Source organism: Talpa occidentalis, unplaced genomic scaffold (assembly GCF_014898055.3).
Source record: "Talpa occidentalis isolate TD23 unplaced genomic scaffold, MPIMG_talOcc4v2.1 talOcc4.17, whole genome shotgun sequence".
NCBI classification, from domain to species: domain Eukaryota; kingdom Metazoa; phylum Chordata; class Mammalia; order Eulipotyphla; family Talpidae; genus Talpa; species Talpa occidentalis.
This window is the reverse complement of record NW_023601754.1, coordinates 52,387,193-52,406,762: the sequence shown is the minus strand read 5'-3', so window position 1 is coordinate 52,406,762 and position 19,570 is coordinate 52,387,193. Positions and strand designations below refer to the sequence as shown.

The 19,570-nt window shown below is 68.6% G+C and overlaps 1 protein-coding gene across 1 annotated transcript in view; it reads right to left on the bottom strand.

The window, feature by feature from the left end:
- Positions 1–15,067: 15,067 nt before the first annotated feature.
- KCNQ1 (potassium voltage-gated channel subfamily Q member 1) overlaps positions 15,068–19,570 on the bottom strand; it is a 169,727-nt gene continuing 165,224 nt past the window's right edge. Inside the window, exon 16 of the mRNA XM_037517354.2 lies at positions 15,068–16,067. Coding sequence (XP_037373251.1) covers positions 15,849–16,067 — 219 coding nt within the window. The 3' untranslated portion in view covers positions 15,068–15,848. The remainder of the gene's footprint in view (positions 16,068–19,570) is intronic.

The window sequence follows — 19,570 nt, the reverse complement described above, 5'->3', positions numbered from 1 at the left end:
CCTGTCTGCGAGAGAGGAAATGGGGAGGAAGTGAGGGGCCCTGGTCTGGCCCCCAGGACCTGGAGGGGGCCGGGGTGGGGGCAGGCGGGGTGTCTGCCCAGCGCTGGGGGCTGGTGAGCCTCACGGGAAGTCTCCAGCCCGCGCTCCCCTCCCTGCCAGGCGGCCTCTGTCCCCGGGCGGGCGGTGGGGGAGCCCTGGGGGGCCTGGTCCTGCTCCCGACATTATAAACAGCAGCCACAGTAACAACTGGGGTTCAAAAGTTCAAGAATCTGGTTCAAAGGCGCCGGAGTGAGCCCCTGAGCCGGCAGAGGCAGGCGCCGGGAGGGTGCGCGGCGGCGGGGCCCGGCAGGCGCGGGGTGGGCGCCCGGCGCCCCGGGGGCCCCCCGCAGCCCACGACCCCACCGCGGGGAGCCCAGGGTGGGTGTGCAGGAGGCCGGCGGGGCAGGGCAGCTGCTGCGGGCAGGAGGGAGCCCGGCCGGCCTGCCTGACGGCGGATGCGCGCAGGGCGGGAGCGCTGGGCTCGCCGGTCCGCGGGGAGGGGCGGGAAGGCAGCTGGACGAGGCGGCGATTTATGGGCCTTTCAGGCGAGCAGGTGCCTCCTCGGGCAGCCCATTGTCTCGCAGGCCTCACAATGGGGCTGCTGCAGCCGCAGTGCCGGCCCCCGCCGCGGCCCGCGGCCTGCACGGGCGCGAGGACCCCGGGGCGGCGCCGGCCATCCCTCCCTCCGCGCCCCGGTGCCCGTCGGGGCGTCCGTCCGTGCGCGCGCCCTCCCGTCCTCCAAGGGAGCCGGGCCCGCGCGGGGGGCGCCGGGCGCCCGCCCTGCGCGCCGCCGGGGCCGCGCCCCACGGTGCGCCCGCAGCCCGGGGGCCGCTCCTCCGGCGCCGTCGGGCACCGCCGCCCCGCCGGCTGGCACGGCCCGCGCGGCCACGCCGCGCTCGCACACACAGGGGCCCTTTCTTCCCGGCGCCGCGCAGCCATATGGCAACTCGGCGACGACACAGCAGCCCCCGCGCATTCAGGCGCAGAATGTCCCGCAACAGGGAACAATCCCAGCTCTGTTCGCGTCTATTATGGATGCGAAGGGGGTGAGAAAAAAAATCATTTAACTCCAAGAGATAGCCAGCTAATTACCAACCATATGTGCGCCTGGATTCAAAGGGCGCCGAGGAGTTCATTCTGAGTCGAGGCGACTTTATTAGGTACAGAGGACAGATGTCCCCACCGCGCACGCATCCCAGACATCACAGAGAGTCGTGTCCGGGAGTCCCCCGAATGCCCAGGGAGCTCTTTAAATATTGAAGAACAGCCGGGTCCGCTGGGAGCCGTGGCCAGAGCGAGACTCAGCAGCAGCCACTGCGGCGCCCCCTCCCTCTGCTGCCCTGAAGCCTGCTGGGGCGCTCTGGGCCCCGGGGACACAAAGGAGACCAGGGAGGAAGGATGGAGGACTCCCCGAGGGCCCGGAGACAGCTCCGCGCGGGCATCAGTCCCCTCCTGTGCCCCCACGGCAGGAACCAGAGGGCGCTGGGGCGGGCGTCGGGGGGCGCGGGGCGCACAGTAGGCCTGCCACGGAGTTTCCTGAAGGAGGAGCGAGCGGATGAGGCAGCGGCAGCCCGGCCAGCTACGAAAACCCCGTGGGGGCGGGTGGCAGTGGGGACAATAGTGGACGGAAACGCCACTGGTTCGCAACCAAGAAAATAGCCTCTGGCCGAGAGCCTCCTTCTTTGAGGAAGGAAAAGGAGAAAGCTCGTTAGAGAGAGAGAGAGAGGGAGGGAGAGAGATCTCTGCCTCCCGTGCAATGCAATTACGTTCCAGCTTTTTCTCCTTGTTATTCTTTTAAGCCAAATGTCTGAATAAAAGGATTATTCCCCTCCCCCCAGGACTCGGGGCTAGAGGAACTGCAGCCCGAGGCTTCCGCGTCGCCCGCGCTGCCGTGACAGGGCGGCACGTACAGCTGAGGTTTTAAATATTCGAATCTGAGGGGAAAGGGGCATCTGCATCGCTGCCCGGCCGGCCTGCAGCCCGGCGCCCCCCACGCGCACGATGGGGGTGTCCCGCGGCGTCGCCGGCCCTGCGAGCAGGCCGGCACCCCTTTTGTTTCTCTGCTTTTGTTCTGTGTTTTTCTTTCCTCTGGCCCGCTCAGCCCACGAGGGTGTTTTCTGAAACTTGGGGACTGACTTGGGTTTCGAGGACATAAAGAGACCCGGAGAACGGCGAGAACCGCCACGTCCCGGCCTCCTGGGCACAAAAGCACATTTAATTGAACATGTGTGGGTGAGAAGATAGATGGGGGGACTCCCGGGGCCCCCAGAATGGGCTAATCAGCTGACTCCAGCTGGACTGGATGAGGCTGTTAATGAAGCCTGAGAGCCCTGAGTCCCAGGGAGGGCGGGGGGCGGGCGCAGGGAGGGAGGGAGGCCCCTCCAGTGGGCCTGACTCTCCAGGGCCCTGACCTCCCCAGACCCCGAGGCCCCAGTTAGCGGGAGGGGCAGGGCCGTGCTCCACGCCTGCCCTTCTGCCTTGGCATGGCTAAAGAGCACTTTTGGGGACCCCCCCACTTGCCCGCCCCATCTGTGGGTGCTAGGAGGATTATTCTAATGGAACCAGCTTCAGGGGGAGCTGAATTCATAGAGCCGGGGTGTGTGAGAGCGGGCGAGGCTGGGGCTCTGGAGGCCCGGGCCGGGGCTCTCCACGCCGGCCGCTGGGTCTGGGCGGCGGGTGGACGTCCGACGCTGTGGCAGAGCCCATGTGGAGCTGTCCCTCCCCGGGGTCCTGGCTGCAGCAGGGCCGGGAGGGCAGGGGCCTCGGGCCTCTCCCGGTGTGGACGTGTCTCTCCCGTGTCCTCGGGGCTCTCCCTGTGTGCCGTGTCCCGACCCCCCTCCCAGGGGACGGTGCGAGGACCGGGACCCGCCCTCGTGGGCTCGTTCGCACGCGACCGCCGCTTTCAGCGTCCTTGCTCCAGATCCAGCCCCACCCAGAGTTCACCCCGGTGCTGCGTGGCCGGTGGGCTGCGGTCAGGGCTTGGGGACTGAGGTTCACGACTAGTGTGGGCTCCAGGCCCCCCCATCTCACGGAGGCCTCACGCGGCATCTGGAAACCCGTATTTTCCAGGCTCACCTCCACCCCCCGCCCAGGGCTGGGTTTTCTCCTGGGAGGAGAGCCCAGAAACGCACTGACAACCGAGGCAGCTTCGGAACCCAGGCCCGGTCCGGGAGGCCGGCCCACGTGTCTCCCTGGGCCGCTCGGCGGCTGCTGTGCCCGAGCTGTGCCCGAGCTGTGCCCGAGCCGCCTCCCGGCCGCCGGCTGGGCCTCTGGGGCTCCGTGTCTGGCTCTTGTCACGGCTCTTCTCTCTCCTTCTCCCCTAGCACCACCTGCACCCCACAGTTCTTAAATCCCAACCAGCCTGGCGAGCACTGACTCGACTCCACGGCTCTGGGGTCCCCCGGGCCGAAGCCCCGACACCCCCGCCCCTTCCTGACACACCACTCTTGCTGTGTGACTCACGCAGGTGACTTGGCCTCTCTGAGCCCTGACTCTGCGGCTTCGTGGCAGGGAAAACGCCGACCTGCCTCTGGGGCCGAGTGAGAAGGAGCTAATGAAAATGGCTGCAAAAACACTCCAGGCATTTAAAAAATGTCACGTCATCTCAGAATAATAACAACAATATGCGCTGGGATTTGCTGGAGCCGGGAGTGGGCCCGAGCGGGTCTGGCATGAGGTAGGCTGCCCTGGCGTCTGTCCAGGGGGCTCAGTCACCGAGGCGCCCCTGGGACTCCCTCCGGGGAGGCCCCCCCTGATCAGGGGTCTGCCGCTGGACCCCGGGGCCGGGCCGGGCCCCACAGGCAAAGGGCAGCCTGGGGCCTTGCTGCCCACCCCCAGGTCCCCCGCCTGGCACGGTCCTGGTGTTTTATTATCTGCTTCACGTCCCCCAGTGGAAATAGTCTGTTTTCCGGGTTGGAGAAGCAGCACACACGCCTGAGGAAAAATGCAAACAATACAGAAATGTGCGAAAAAGAAAGTAAAATTTGCCCCAGATAGATTCTTCTGCTTGGAGACAAACACAGGGGGGCAATTTGGGGCGTTCCCCAATTTGAGACCAGCACTTGCTCTTCAGGTCCGAAGTATATATTTTAAGGCATGCAAGGAACGTCCACCTGCCCGGCCTGGGCACCTCCAAGCATCTGTCTCCGGAGACAGGTTCCGCAGGCTCCGGAGAGACACCCCGCCAGCGCTGGACCGTGCCCATGCGGGACGGGCAGTCTCCCTGGCTGGCAGGTTTGGGGTGTGGCCGTGGACCGCACCGTGACAGTGCTCAGGTGCGAGCCGAGGGCCCAGGGTGGTGCGGCCGGGCTGCCCACCGCCCTGTCCAGCAGGTTCGTGGGGTGACGGCAGGGGCTAGGAACAAGCGGCTCTTGTCTCCAGTGGGTGCACAATCCCCTTTGAACTGTTCCTGGGAAGAATGAGAGGGGCTGCGGGCCCCGCTGCAGCCCACAGCCACAGGAAACAGCTTCCACCCCGTGACGGAACCTTCCACGGACGAGCTGCTGGTACATTTCCCCAGCCACCCCTGCCCACGGCCCGCTGCTGTGCCGGAACGGAGCCTGGCCTCAGGCGGGCATCAAGGGTGGGCTGTGCCCTCTGGTTTCGGCCTGGAGCCGGCGGGAGCCCCGTGATGCCCCGGACAGCGAGGAGTCCTGACCGGAGGCGGATCTGTGCTGGGCACCGGGCGCCCAGCTGGAGGAGGCAGGGGCACTGGGCACGCGGCCCCGCTCCGGGTCCTGAGGCCACCTCTACGAGGAGGTTCAGGGGGGCCTCGATGAGGCTGGTGAACCTCAGAGCCCGCTTTGCCTGAGCAGAATCCGGGGCAGGCGGGTGGCGCCTTCCGAAGCTGCTCTGGCCGGCGCGGGCGGCCTCTCCCTGCTGCTGGGCGTGTCCGGCCACTCTGAGGGCACCGGTGTCCGCGGGTGGCTCAGGTCCGGATGGTGACAAAGGGACCTTCTCGTCATTCTCTCCTTCATCCGTTCCCCCCTCCTGGTGCCGCCCCACCCCCACCCCGGCCCTCCTGCTGCCAGGGCCCCGGGGTGTCCCCTGGGCTCCCGCTGGGCTTCCCCGGTTCTTCCTGGCTCATGGGGACAGAGGCCTGGGTGGGGGGCCTGGCTCCTGCTGGGAGAAAGTGCAGGGGGCCAGGGGACCCCGACGTTGGGCCGCCCTGCCCTGGCCTGTGCCCAGCCCGGCCTGGCATCTGTTTCTGGCCGACGCTGGGCCGGGGGCCCATGCTGGGTGCCCCAGAGGCCCGGGGCTTCGGCGGGCGGCCCTCGCGGCCGGGACTTCCCGGGCCCCCCCGTCCGCGCGGCGGCCGGCGGGTGCGAGCGCCCAGCGGGGCGGGGGTCCCGGGGCCACCCCGCGCCCCGCCGCCGGCCCCCGCCGCGCGCGTCTGTTTGGAGAAGAAAGCGGGCCAATTTGTTTTCATTCAGAATCACTTAAGATCCCATTTCGGAGAAATGAAAGGAGAAAAGCGCGGCTCCCGGCCGGCCCGCTGGGTGCCCGCTCGTGCCCGGCGGCGCGCTGGGGGGCCCCCGCCCCCCGCGGCTCCGCAGCGCGAGGGCGGCCGCTCATCTGCATGAAGCGCACACCCGCGGCCCATCTGCAAAGGCGCAATTAAGCGCGGGGGGCGGGGGCGCCTGGAATTAGCCTCCGCGCGGCCATCTGGCGCGGGCCGCGGCGCCGGACAAAGGGCGGGCGCGGGAGCGGCGAGCGTGCCGCGCATTGACCTGCAAATGAGGCTTTGTCCGCGCATTAAAGCTCGCCGGACCCCCGACCCCGACCCCGCCCCGCCCGCCCGCCGGCCGCGGCCCGCGCGCCCAGGCCCGGCCCGAGCCCCGGAGACCCCGAGACCCCGAGACCCCGAGACCCCGGCCCGAGCCGCCCGCGCCCGCGCCCGCGGGCCTGGCAGCGGCGGGGGCAGCTCTGCCCGGCGCGCGCTCGAACGGGCGCACGGGCACCTGGAAAGTCCCTGCCCCTCCACGCCCACATCCTTGAGACTGCAGCAGGGTGACTTCGAGGTGCCGTGGACCTTAGATGTGGGCAGCCGTGGCCGGCGGGCTCCCCGAGGGCTCCCTGCGCGGGAGGCCTCCCCGGGGTGGCGCGAGGGTGGCGGCGGGGGTGCGCCTCCAGGACTCCCGCGAGGGGCGCGTGGGGCCGGGGCAGGCCCGAGGCAGAAGAGGACAGAGACCCAAGACAGCCGCCCCCTCAGCGACCCTCTGTGTCACCCTGGACTGACCAGCAGAGCTGAAACTCTGGACGCCCCAAAGGCCTGGGGCGGTGTGAGGCACAGAGGACTGTGTGTGGCCATCTTTGGGCCTCAGTTTCTCCAGGTGGACAAATGGGAGTCTTGGTGGTGTTAGGGGGAACAGGATGTCCCGAAGCTGATCCCATACAGGCTGGGTGGACCCCACCCCCACCCCAGGCCAAAGCCAAAGGCTCTGGGAACTCCACATCCCATCCCCACCCAAGGGAAGGTGGCTGGGACCTGAGGGTGGGGTTCAGCAGCCAGGTAGGGATAAAGCCAGACCCGTGGGCTTTGGGGGGTCCCCCATTTTGGCTCCCCGCCGGCTCGCCGCGTCCGGCCAGCTCGGAGAGTGACTTTGGGTTTCCAGGTCGGCGGATCGGGTAGGACGCATGAAAGACTTTATTTCCCTGTTTTCTCCCTGAGTTGTCCATTTTCCTCAATTCCTTTTCCCTTGTCAATAAACCTTTTATGAACCTTCTGTGTGTGTCTGCCGTGGAGTATTCATAAGTCCCTTTAACGCACGGGTGAGGACCCACAGCCAGGAACCCGTTCAGTATCGGGGCTGCTCTACAACAGTGCTGGGGTCAGAGCCACGTCCACCGTGGGCGCCATCCCTTCTCCAGCATCAGCTCCTGGCGTAACCGAAGGGGTCATTCCCCAAGGATCCTGCCCAGCCTGTGGGGTTGGGGGAAGCTTCCTGGAGGAGGAAGGCCCGGGTTACACATTGACAGAGGCAGAGGGAGGGGAGGGGGCCGACAGCCCATCTGGGGTCAGCCGGGGGGCTTGGGGCCTGGGAGCCTGCTCAGGGTGAAGCGGGAGGAGGAGGCCGGACGGCGGGGTTTGTGTGCAAAGTTGTGACAGTGAGACTCTTGGACTTAAAGGGGCCCGCAAATATCTCTCCTCAGCAGAGGCAAGAACGTCTAGAATCTACCCAGAAATTTGCGTTGGGGCCCAGAGGAGGTCTTCCCAGGCTCCTTGTGTGAGGCGTGGAAACAGTCAGCGAACAAGCTGAAAGTTGCGTAGTGTAAAGGCAGGACTGGCCACAGTGCAAGTTTCCTGATCCCATGCAGACTGGGTAAAGGAGGAGTCAGAGTCCTCAGTAGTTTTGCAGGTTTTTTTATTGGGGTTCACCAGGCATATGGCGGGCAGGGGTGCAGGCCTCCCAGCCCCCAGCAAGTCTTCACTCTATCTGGGCTCTCTAGCGTTCATTCTGCTGCTTCTCGGCTTCTCTTTTGGCTTCGGCTTCTGCTGCTGCTGCTGGCGTCCCCGTGACGCCGCCCTTAAAAGCCCAGTCTCAGCCCAGGTGACTCCCATCTCCCTAGGCCCACACCCTATTCCAGGTGCCGCCATCAGGCCTGCGTTCAGGACAAGGATCCATCATCTATCCTGATGGCGGAAGGGCAGAAAAGCCTGATATTTTCTTTACCCTACACGTAGCCAATAACACTTGAGTGAAAATTAGTTGACCAAGTGATTTTCGTGGGATTTGGTGGCCCAGAGTCCAGTGTTTAACCCTGCCTCGTGGGCAGAGGTGTCCAGACAGGGAGGGTGTGGGTATGTGGAAATCCACACCTGGACTGTGGCTGGGGGCCTTGGCTATCAGCCATCCCGAGGGCAGCAGTGCTCCCATCTGTGGTGTGGCGGAGGGACCCTTGGCCTCATGCGTGGGCCGTGTACGTGACGTGGGGCTGAGGCCTGTGTCCTGGTGCCGTCTGAGCTCAGGTGGACCTTCTCCGTTAGTGTAAATGGGGAAGAGCGCTCGGCTCTGCCCAAAGGGGTGCGGGGCGGTGTGGTGCAGCACGTGGGGCCAATAGGCACTCAGGTGTTCTTTGGAAACGAACGAGGCTCACTGGGCTGCGTTCTGCAGGAGGCCGCAACCCAACCCAGCTGGCTTGCTGGAGCTGGGCCTTTCCTAGGTGACCCCTGAGGGTTTTCCCTGTGGGCGTGCAGTAGGTGCTGCCTGCGTCTGGGGTGGGGGGCAGTTGCAAGGGGCTGCTGTGGGGGCCAAGTGCTATGAGGGGTGCCTGGCTGGCTCTTCGGGAAGACTGTACGGGATGGGGCTGCAGGACCAGTGAACCAGCCGGGCTGTTACGCTGCGGCCTCTACACCCCTCACCTGCGGCTTTGATTGTGCTAATACAGGAGGCGCTGGGGGCGTGGGCGTAGGCGCGCGGGCCTGATGGCACCTGGAGCACGGCGGGGGCGTGTGTGAGCGTGCGCGCCTGAGCCTGGGGACGGAGGCCCCTGACTTCCCTCGCCTGGCTGCCGCGCTGCAGGTACTGGTTGTCTGGGTTTTGGTGGGTGGCCAGGGGTTTGCTGAATGGAGACGGGGCGGGGTGGGGGCAGGGCACACTTGGTGGGCAGTGGAGGAGGCAGTGGCCTTGCCAGGCATGGTAACGGGAGGAACAGGGTGGCGGCAGCCCCGTCCTGCCTGGTCTCCAGGCGTGGCTTCCGTGGGGGGCCGTGTACATCAGCGTGGGCTGCCTGGCTGAAGAGCTGAGTGGTAGTTAGTGACTCATGCCCGGCCTTTGAGACCCGCGCTGCCTCTAGCCAGGCACCAGCCTGAGTCCTGGCTGAGCCCCAGGCTTAAGGGGGAGCACAGGGGACCGAGGACTTAGAACTGGCTGCTGTGCGGGTGGCCAGAGCCCCTCCACCTCCCGGCTGCCCCACACCCCACGTCCTGTGACCCTCCAGCGGCCAGTCCGGGTGGAGACAGACCTGCCCGCGGCCTGAGGCCAACTCTGCTGCAGCGAGTTGGCTTCCTGCTGCCCGGGGTGTCCAGCCTGGGCTGGGCCGCTCCCCCAGGGGTCCGGAGGCCGCAGAGTGGGCCCAACGGCAGGAAGTGAGTCGGGGAGGGGGTCACGGGAGGCAGAGTGGTGGGGCTGCCTATGGCAGTGGTCTCGGCACCCTCGTCAGACCGGGCGCTCCAGCTGCTGTGCGGGGGCGGGGCGGGCAGCGCTGTGTGCGAGGGCGCGCTCGTGGGGTCTCTGCGAGACTGCCTGGGCCCCGTCCGTGCAGTGGGCCGGCTCCGGGCCGCCTTCTCCGTCTGCTGCCTCTGCGGGAGCCCTGGGAGGGCCCGGGCAGGGGCCGGGGAGCCAGACCCGCTGGGCCACCCAGCTCTGTCCTCATAGGCAGGATGCCGGGCCGGGGGCCGCACCCATCAAGGGAGGGCCCGGACACTTGCCTGACAGGCGTGGCCCGTCGCCCTTAGCTCTGGCCGGGATGCCCCGGGCCCACACCGCTGCTGCTGTCCGGGAGCCCTGGAGCTGGGGCAGGGTCTCTGCCCTCTTCTCCACCCGCACACCCTTCTGGGCACCGAGGGAGGGGTGTCTGGGCCCTCCGTCCCAGGCGGGGCTCCTGGCGGGCGGTATGGGCAGCACACGGTGTGGGGAGCCCAGGTGGGGGAGGCGGACGCCAGGTTGGGCCCGGCGGCTGCCGCGGGCTGAATGGCTGCTCTGTCCTGCGCGCGGCTGTCATCTGCCGCTGGGGTTCGGTTTCCTGGAGCTGGTGCGGCTGCACGTGGTCCTGCGGCCCAGAGCCTGGTGCCGCGGAGCCAGGCGGGGGCCGAGGGAACAATGAGGCCTTTTCCCGGGGGAGCGGGGCTGAGCTGGCCGCGGGGAAGCAGTCTGCTGGTGCCCTCGGGCCCGTAGGCTGGCTGGCAGGGAGAGGGTGGCAGGGCCGGCGTGCCAGGCCTTGGCAGGGCCCACGGGAGGCCGGGCCAGCCGGGTGCGGTAACCAAAGTCGCTTGGACGCACGTGGGGTTTTGTGGCTGCGTTTTCAGGGCACGGCCCTGCCTGCGTCTCCCTGAGGCGGTGGCAGGGGAGGCTGGAGAGGGGCAGTGGGTGCCGGTACCTCACCTGCAGGAGGTGAGGGCGGGCGGCCCTCCCGGCTCTAAGGTGCTCTGGGTGGGGAGGGTCTGCCGGCTCATCCTGGCGGTCAAGGGCAGGTGACTGTGACCCCTGGACATGGTTGAGTCATTTATTCACTCGTTCCGGTGGTCACCTGTAGCCAGGCCCCAGGGTGTGCCCAGCGGTGCCTGTTGGCTGGGTTGGAGGAGGAGCCCCCAGGCCATAGCCTGTGACCTGGAGGCTGGGGGTCCTTGGGGTGCCTTCCCACGGGCGGCAAGGGCAGGACCCAGGCCCAGGTGTGGGTGTCTACACCCGAAGGTGTGGATGTCCCTCTGGAAGGCGCAGCCTGTGGCTGCAGGGGGTGGGTGGGGTGACACCGTGGGGCCATCTCTGGCCCAGGAGGGACTTCACTGGTGGATCTAATCGGGCAGGTGAGGGTGGGCTCACAGGAGCCCCGGGGTGGGGTGGGGAAAGGCCACTCTTCTCCTAGCTGCGGCCTTGGGGCGTCTGGGAACACAGCAACAGCGTTTCACGTCTGCTTTGGAAAGTCACGGAAGAACGTCGGGCACATAGGGGCCTGGGAAGCCTGGGCTGGGTCTGCCCACTGCAGGCCTGGCACTCCCAGGCACCGAGGGGCTCCCCGGTATTGCACGGCTCCCTGTGCCTCAGTTTCCCCTCTGTAAGGGGTGGCTCTCAGAGCCTGTGCTAACGAGGTCTCCTCCCAGGAGTGGCCCTGATCTGCTGCCCGAACTGGGTGGTTTAGGGCCACCTGGGTCCTCAGGAGACCCCACGGAGAGTGGACAGGAGGCCGCCTGGCATGAGGTCAAAACTGAGTGGCGGGCGGGGCGAAGCCCTCGGGCCTCACACCTCCCTGGCCGGTCAGTTGTCCACTGGGTCCTGCAGATGAGCGAGGATATCTGATTAAGAAATGGCTTCTTGTCACCACCCCCTGTCCTGACTGCCCCTCTCCAGAGAGCCTCTCCAGGGGCCCAGAGAAGCCCGACCGTCCCTCCAATGCGCGGGGCCTGTCTGCCTGCACCCCAGCACCCCGGGGGGCCTCTCCTGGCGGGCCTCCTCTTCCCAGCTGCCCATCCATCTCTGGCCTGTCACTGCCATTGTCCGGCCAGGGGCTGGGTTGAGGGCTGGCCTGGGGGTGAGTGCGCTGCGCCCCGGCCCCGAGCCTAGGGGTATGATGTGACGGCTGCCCAGGCTGTCTCGGGGGTGGCCAGGCTCCCGGCCTAGGGCATCTCGGCTCCGCCTGGCGGGGGCTGCTCACCCCATGGCCACGTGGCCGCCACTGGCTGTGCCAGGAGAACCCCCAGAGCGACGTGTGCCCTCGCGGGGGGCTGAGAGGGCGTGGCCCCCTGGAAGAGAGATGCCGGCCGGGGGGCACTGCTGTGCTGTCTGCTGAGCGGGGAGCCGCCGCGCAGGCCGCTGCTGACCTTGCCCTCGGCGCCCTGCCCGGGCTCTGTGAGGCGGGAGCTGCGAGGCCTGCAGCCCCGAGAGGTCGGGGCTCTGCCGCTGACCTGGCCCTGCCAGGTGACCCCATCCAAGAAGGGCCGCTCCCCTCTAGCCAGCCCCAGCCTGGGCCCCTGCGCTGCACCGCCACGCATCTCTCCGCGTCCCCGAGAGCCCCTCTGACCTGCCGGCTTGGGCTACGGGAAGGCCCACACCTGCTCAGAAAGGCCACCTGCCCCAAGGACTGGACGCTGGCGGGGTGTGGGGCTTCCAGCGTCCTGGGGGGACGCGCTGAATGACAGGCTTTGGTCTCAGCACCCCGCCCTGTCCACGCCCGGGAGGCAGCGGGTGCAGCCCATGGAGGAGTCTCAGGTGGACGCCTGTGAGCCCTCAGCCTGGACTCCAGCCGGGGAAGGGCGCTGGGACCAGGCTCCCGTGGGCCCTCTGGGGCGGGAGGCCAGGAGGCAGGGTCTGGGGGTCCAGCCTCCTCCACCTTGGCAGTGGGGGCATAGGCAGGCCCCATCCAACCCCCTTGGGTGTCTCGTTGGGATGCTGGGGGTGGCCCAGGAGGGCACAGAGGCAACTGAGGGAAAGGGGCCTGGGGTTTGGGGGGGCCCCAACCAGCACCAGCGGTCTGGGTGGGAGTGGCTTGTGCCGTGACCTCAGCGGGGCCGCAGGTGGGTGGTGGCGCCACCCATGACTGGCCAGGACCTCATCTTTAGCCATCCACACGGCCAGGGCTGAGTGCCCTCGCCCCGCTCCTTGAGCAGGTGAAAAAACAGCAGCTTGTTTGCAAGGTCGGAGGTCAGCACGTGGGCCCCTGTGCCGCCAGGCCCCACTGCACAGGGGGGTCGGGAAGGGCTGGGGGCTGGCGGTTCCCAGAGGGGCCTGGCACTCAGAGGTCAGTGGGAACGGAGGCTGTTTGTCGAGCCTCGGCTGCCACAGCACGCTCCGGGCCCAGCTGCCGGGACCTGCTGACCCGAGTCAGGCCGGTTTCAGCTCACCCGCTCCCAGGCCCCCAGGGCGGGTGGAGCTGAGCGAGGGTGGGGGCGGCAGGAACCCAGGGGGGTGCAGGGGCCAGAGACAGGCCCTAGGGAGAGGGGTGTGGGGAGGCAGGTCCCCGGTGAGCGAGGAAGGGGCCCCAAACTGGGGGCTGGCTGGGGGTGCAGGACACCCGCTCTGCACGGGTGGACAGGCTGGGACAGATGTGGGGCTGCCCCACTGTCACACCTGCCCGCCCCACTCTGTCACAGTGCCGCCGACACCTCCTTCGGGGTGCTGGGTATGGCACTGTCCATGGCACTGTCTGCTCTAGGCTTGTGCCATGCCCTTGGTGTTTGATGTGACGGGTGCTGCCTGGGCACCTGGTGGGGCAGGCCTTGAACCAGACGCCCCTGGGGCCCAGCTCTCCAGGGTGCCCCACCTGGCGGGGGCTGTGCCTGCTGGCAGCCAGGGCCAGGTGTGGGTGTAGGGAGAAGCCGTGTGGGGGTGTCAAGGGCTGGGGTGCAGCTCACAGGCCTCACCGCTGGGCCCGGGACATGGGGGCCTGGGCCGTGGGGGCAGCGAAGGCAGTGGGGGTTGGGGGTGGCTCGCTCTGGCTCCAGGGCGGGGCTTGAGGCAGGCCCAGGAGAGGCGGCAGGTGCCCCAGAGTTCACTTGGGCCAGGCAGGGGGTGCAATGGAGCGGAAGTGCCCAGAACCAGGCACCACTGGGCAGTTTGTCTGGAGGCCTTTATTAGGCACCTACTGTGTGCCGACCTGGACCCGGTCTCCAGCACCCTCTCCCCGGCCCGTGCACGCCCTGCTCTCCCAGTTTCACAGGCAGGTCAGGGATGGAGGCGAGGGCCTGGCTCCGGGACGGGACACCTCAGGGTGGGCAGACACAGCCTCAGAGGCCCACCCCTGCGGCGGAGCCCGGCTCCCCAGAGGTGCCTGCCGGCTCCCCAGAGGGTCCCCAGCCGCCCCACCCTGGCCTCCAGCAGCTGCTCCGGCACCCACTGGACGCTGGGACCTCAGATCGGGAGCCGGGTGGGAGACAAAGGCCGGGCTGTGGACACACTCGCGGACAGGGCCAGCGCGAGCAGTCAGGCGGCCGGGGAGGCCCACAAAGGCCGTGAGGGCGGGGGAGGGGCGCGCATGGGCCCGCTGCACATGCCAGCGTTGCCCGGGCAACGGCCCTCTCCCGGAGGGGTCTGCCGGGCCATTGTCGGGGCGCACAGGACGTGTCACACACCAGATGGCCGTGTGCCGTCTAAGTCAGTTATCCGGACAGAGTGAAGGAATGCGGCCGCGCGGCGGCTGGGCGCCATCTGCCCCTCAGGCCGGGCACCGGGCGGCTCGGAGCGCCCGCCGGCCGGCCCAGCCTCCACCGCCGGCTTTAATTAGCTAATTCCACGATTGGGCTTTATTTCAGGTAAATTGCATTTCACACCCGAGAGGGCCCCAATGGCCCGTCCAGGATGACGCGCTCCGGCGCTGCGTGCAGAGGCCATGAGACGGGAGACAAAGGCCGCGGGCGCGGGGCGGCCGGCCCAGAGGGCTCGCTGGCTGGGCCGGGGTGCCGGGCGGGAGGGGGCGTCACGCAGGGCCCTGCTCTGCAGCCAGCCGCTTCCTGGGGTTCCACAAATATTTACCCAACAAGGAAACAACAGCTTCTGCCTTTCCAGTAATTGTTGCTCCTGCCCCGCCCCCTGCTGGGGCCGCCCCTCCCCCTCCCGCACGCACTCGGTGCCAAGGCCCCAGGTGGGAGCCAGGCTGGGGCAGGGGCACACCCCGCAGGCCTTAGCAAAGGTGGGACCCAGGGCTGGCCTCCCACAGGGACTGGGGGTCACTCACTCGGGGTGCCCGGCCTGGGGGCTTGGGCTGGGCTTGGAGTGGGCAAAGCTGGGAAGCAGCCCCGAAATGTGAGGTGTGGTCGCGACTCGCACCCCTGGCTGCCTGTGCCAGTGAGCGGAGTGGGGGCTTGGTTGGGGTTGGGTGGGCCGAGGGGCACCGTGTCACTGGCGGGAAGTGAAGCCGGGGGCGCCGGCACACATGGAGGCACCACACTGGGTGTCAGTGGGTGCCAGGCTTGGGCAGCAGCCCAGGTGGGTCTGGAGGTGGCGTGAGCACAGGGTGGCTTGTCAGGGCTGACGGCTCCCAGGCCACCTCTGCTGCCTGAGGGGTCACGGCCTGAGGCCTGCCTTGTGCAGCGAGTTTTGGGGGGCGCAGAACATTCTAGCTGAGATGGGTGGTGTCTGCACCGGTGGCCTGCTGGGGTCGGGGCACGGGTGGAGCCCTGTGGCTGTGCTGGCCAGGGCAGGACGGGGCAGGCCCCACGGTGCCCCTGCCACCCTGGAGAGACCCCGTTCCCAGCACCCGGCTCAAGGGGCTTCTCCCCGACCTGGATGCAGAGGGAGGGAGTCCTGGGAGGGGACGTGGACCCTGGAGATGGGCAGCGCGGACCCCCACGGTGGCCAGAGCAGCACCCGCTCACCCTGTGAGTCCGTGTTTATTAGGAAAAGACCGCGGAAGCGAAATCAGTCACCCCGTGAATCTCACTAGAACAGGTCCCGATCACTACGATTATCCCGATTTCTGTGGCGAGGCCCGAGAGCCCGGCCCGCGGCTGGTGGCAGAGGTGTGGCACGGCCGAGCCCCATCCGGCTGTTCGGGCCAGGCAGGCGGTGGAGGCGGGCGGCGGGCAGAGCCGGGCCTCTTCTCTCCAGGATGGGAAGGAGATGCTGTCGTCCAAGGTGGGGCCTGTGCACCCCCTTTTGCTGGGGGATCCCCAGGGGAGTTCTGGGGACAGTGCTCCCCCTGGCCCCATTGGCGTCCACAGCCGCCTCACCAGCCTGCGTGCCGACAGTCGTTGGCATCTCCCGAGAGCGGAGGTGCTGGGGAGTCTGGCGGCCTGGAGCACGGGCTGCCTTTATCCAGCCCGGACTGGGCCTGCCCTGCCGCTGCCCACATGCTGGACTTGCGTCTGGGGGCACCCAGGCTGTACCCAGGTGTCCACACGTGGGATGGGCCCAGTGCCCGGGGCAGCTAGCTCCGGGGGACAGCCTGACTCCACGAGCCATGCAGGGGGCCACTGCCTGAGCGCCGAGCAGGCCCTACACCTGGCCAAGTTCCAGTGCCCACGTGCCAGAGGGGCAGCCTCGGCACGCCCAGCACTGGCGTGGCGGCCTGGGGCGGAGGCTACCCCCTTGGCCGCGAGGAGGTGGTCCCGGCCTGGTGGGTGGGGGTGGGGTGCCCCCTCAGGCCCCAGCCCAGCGCCATCAGGACCCCTCATCGGGGCCCCGGTGGGGCACGGTCAGCTGTTCGTAGGTGGGCAGAGCGTTGCTGGGCAGGCAGAGCCCGGGGTGGTTGGAGCCGGGCTGGAGTGCAGGGGTCCCCGCCCCACTTGGGGTCCGGCCGGCCAGGGGGTCCTGGTGGAAGGCCAGCAGCTGGTGCAGCATGTCGGTGATGAGCACCAGCCTTTGGTCCAGCTGCGTCACCTGTGGGGGCAAGCAGAGGGTGAGCGGACCGCGGTCGGGGGATGGGCCACGCCCCCCAATCCCCCGTGGCCTGGTGGGGCTCCTCCCTCTGCCAGGGCTGGTCCCTCACAGGGGTGGAAGCACCACCTGCCTAGCCAAGCCTGGGTGCTGGGCCCCAGGCCCCCCTGAGGTCTCCTAGGTCACCGGCCCTACCTCGTACTTAGCAAGGGACTCGCTGTGCTGAGCACCCGGGCGGCCCCGAGAGGCCAGAGGGGCAGCTGACCCTGGACAGCAGGTCCAGCAGAGGCTGCGGATGGCCTGGGGGAAGGGCTGGTGACGGGGGTGGGGGGAAGGCCGGCGAGCTCTCTGAGCAGGTGCAGGGTCCCCGGGCCCTGGGCGCCGTCCCACCAGGAGGTCAGTCAGGAGGGGGTCTGGCATGAGCCAGGGTCTGGGCTGACGTGTGGCCCCTGGTGCCCAGGGGGGCCTCCCCTGAGAGCCAACAGACAAAACAACTATTGCGTCCCCCACCCCCAGCACCCGGAGCACCAGAAAAACTCGAGCCGGTGGAGGAGGGGAGGAGAGATGGTCACCGATAAGGGCAGGGCAGGCACAGGGCGGCCACAGGGCAGGGGGTCAGCAGTGTCCATTGCGGGGGGCACAGCAGGCAGAGCCAGCAGGCCGGGCACCCTCCAGATACACAGGCGGTGATGGCATCTGTGCCCAGAACCCTGGCCCCTCTTCCAGGACTGGGGGGCTGGGTGCTGGCGGGATGGCCCTCGGAGATGCTGGGGGAAGTGGCCACAGCCCCGTGTGGCTAAAGCCCAGTTTGCCGGGATCCCCAGGTGGGCAGGCGCGGGGTCAATCACCCCTCCCCCCGAGAGTGGGCGTCGAGCCGGAGGGGACGGGGTGGCTGTGGATGACACGAGCAGGGGCCGTGACCAGGTGCCTAAGGCTCCAGCTTGTGGCTGATCACCTGGAAGGCCCAACCCGGCCCACACCCACCCCACGCACACCCTGAGGCTCAAGGAGAGGCCTCGCTCAGCCCTGCCCGGGGCCATGCTGGCAGGGCCGCCGGGGTGCCAGCTGCTGGGGAGCTGGCAGGAGCGTGGTGGGGCTGAGCTCAGAGGCGAGGGGACAGGGCACGTCCTGTCGCTCCCAGCCCCTCAGCCCCGGCGGCTCCCGCCCGGAGGACCGGGTGACACGCGCGAGCAGCCCCGGGCGGGCGGGTGTCCTGGCCTGGACGGTCCCCGTGGGTATCGGCACCAACACGTCGCGGGAGGAGCCGTGGCTCCACGCTGGGGCATGGGCCGGGCCCCCAGGTGTGCGGGGGTGGAGGGGTCCCGCGGCCTCTCCAGGGCACGGTCTAGAGAGCGGGCCTGGCGGGGCAGGGGCCGTGGACGCGGGTGGAGAAGGGCCGGTCCCGGCTGCCCGCGGCGAGAGCTGCTTGCGGCGCACCTGGCCAGCCATGGGGGTGGGAGCAGGCGCCGAAGGGCGATTCTGAAGCTGCCTGAGAGGCCGTGGCCCTCGCCCTTCTCGGCCAGTCCCAAGCGCACCTTGGAACTCACCAGACTGGCCCTCGCCGGAGAAGAGGCGGCCGCGGCCGCTTGATGTGCTTGTGAATTTGTTTTCAAAAAATCTTGAAAAAGAGCCTTTCAAGGGAGATTTCTGCAGGACCTGCTGGGCCCTTGTCCCGGTCTGGACCTGCCTTGGCCCTGCCACGTGCGCCGGGTGTCCGGCCGGGCTGGCGGCGGTGGGCAGTGGGCCGCAGCTGCCTCCTCTCAGGAGAGCCCAGTCCCCTCTGGGGTCACAGGGTCACCAGGATGCTCCAGCCGCCCTGCCCCCAGATGCGTTTGGACATGGCCTGCAGGGTAGGCTCATGATGGGGGCCCAGGTCCCCCTCTGGCTGCCCAGAGGGGACCCCCCAGGCTGGAGTGCTCTGGCAGGCCCGTCCAGGCCCCAGCCACTCTTCAAAGCCCCCCCAGAGCCGCCCCTCTAGCACGGAGCTTGCGGGGAGCCTCGCCGCCCCAGCTCGTGGACTTTGAGGACTGAGCCGTGATTGGCAGACGGCAGTGCCCCCATCAGCCCGCATCGGTGGCTGCCCCTGCCTGCGTCCCCACCTGGCTGCCCCACGCTCCACGCTCTGCCGAGGCAACCCTATGCTCGCCGCTCTCTCCGCTGGCACAGTGGCAGCGGCATGCCAGCCCCGCCCTGCATGTGCCGCCCACGGGGACCTTCAACACGCAAGCCAGGCGCGTGGCTGCCCCTCACCCCGGCCGGCCCTGGCCTCGGAGGCGCCCTCCTCCTGCCCCTCAGGCACTCGGCTCCAGGCCTCTGCGGTCTGCCAGCCTGGCGGGTGCCCCAGGGTTGGTCCTGCTATGCCAGTGCCGCCCCCGCTCAGGTCGCACCCACCCCTCAGACATGAGGCCGCCCCTGTGTCCAGAGCCTGGGGCGGGCACCCCGTCTGTCTGGGGGCCACCCCAAGGTGCCCCAGAGTGTGCAAAGCACCCCTGTCCTGACTTGCTGCCCCGCCCCACACTCGTGGGAGCTCTGGGGGTGCATGTGGGCACCCCGTGGTGCTCAGGGCCTGCTCCCGCAGCGGTCACCCCCGACTTGGGTGGACAACCACACCGGTGCCTCAAGTGCCCCTGCAGCTGCTCTGTGTGGACATCAGGGCTGGGGGCAGTGGGCTAGTGGGCACAGAGGCAGGGTGCTGCCCACAGCCCCTGCAGGACGGCAGGACACGGGCCCAGGACAGGGGCTCGGGCTGGACCTTTGGGGCTCCCGCCTGTGAGGTTGAGGGGGACAGCTGCATGTCCTACCCACGTCGGGAGCCCTGTGCCCTGCCCAGGGGCCGCCCTGCTGGGGCCAGGCGAGTAGGAATGTGGGGCAGGCTGGAAAAGGTGCTAGAAGCAGATGGGGGCCCCACCGCATTTGATTCCCCCCGCCGCCACGCTGCCCCTCAGGGAGCCCGGGGCATAGAGGCCGGGGACACAGGGTGGAGCGCATGCAGCGGGACTGGATCAGCCCAGCCCGGCCTGGCCGGCGGCGACCTGCACCCAGTGATGGGGCAGGTGGGCAGGCACGCGGCCATCATTCCACAGGCCACTGGCGCTCTGGCCTGGCCGCTCCACAGCCCACGCTCTGGGGCCCTCCCCCAGGCCCAAGTCCAGGAGCCCCGAGCCGCCAGCAGCGTCCCTCAGGCCGGCTCACTGCCCGCCAGCCCTCCCGTGTGCGCCCACCTCAGCCCTGCCTGCGCGACCCTGCAGCCTCCACCGCTGCGGGATGAAGGCAGGCCCCGCCCAGCCCCAAGAGCCTCCTGGAATGGGGGCTGTGTCCACTGTGGCCACCGCCAACCCTGCCCCACAGGATGGCCACACTGTCGCTGCCTCAGGATGCCCCGCTGCTTGCACCCTGTCCCGACCCCTCTGTCCTTCCCGGCTGTTGATGCCAGGGTGTGCCCTCTGCCCACTCCCCCTGCCCGCGGGCCCCCCATTCACGTGCTGCACCGTCTGTGAGAGCAGAGG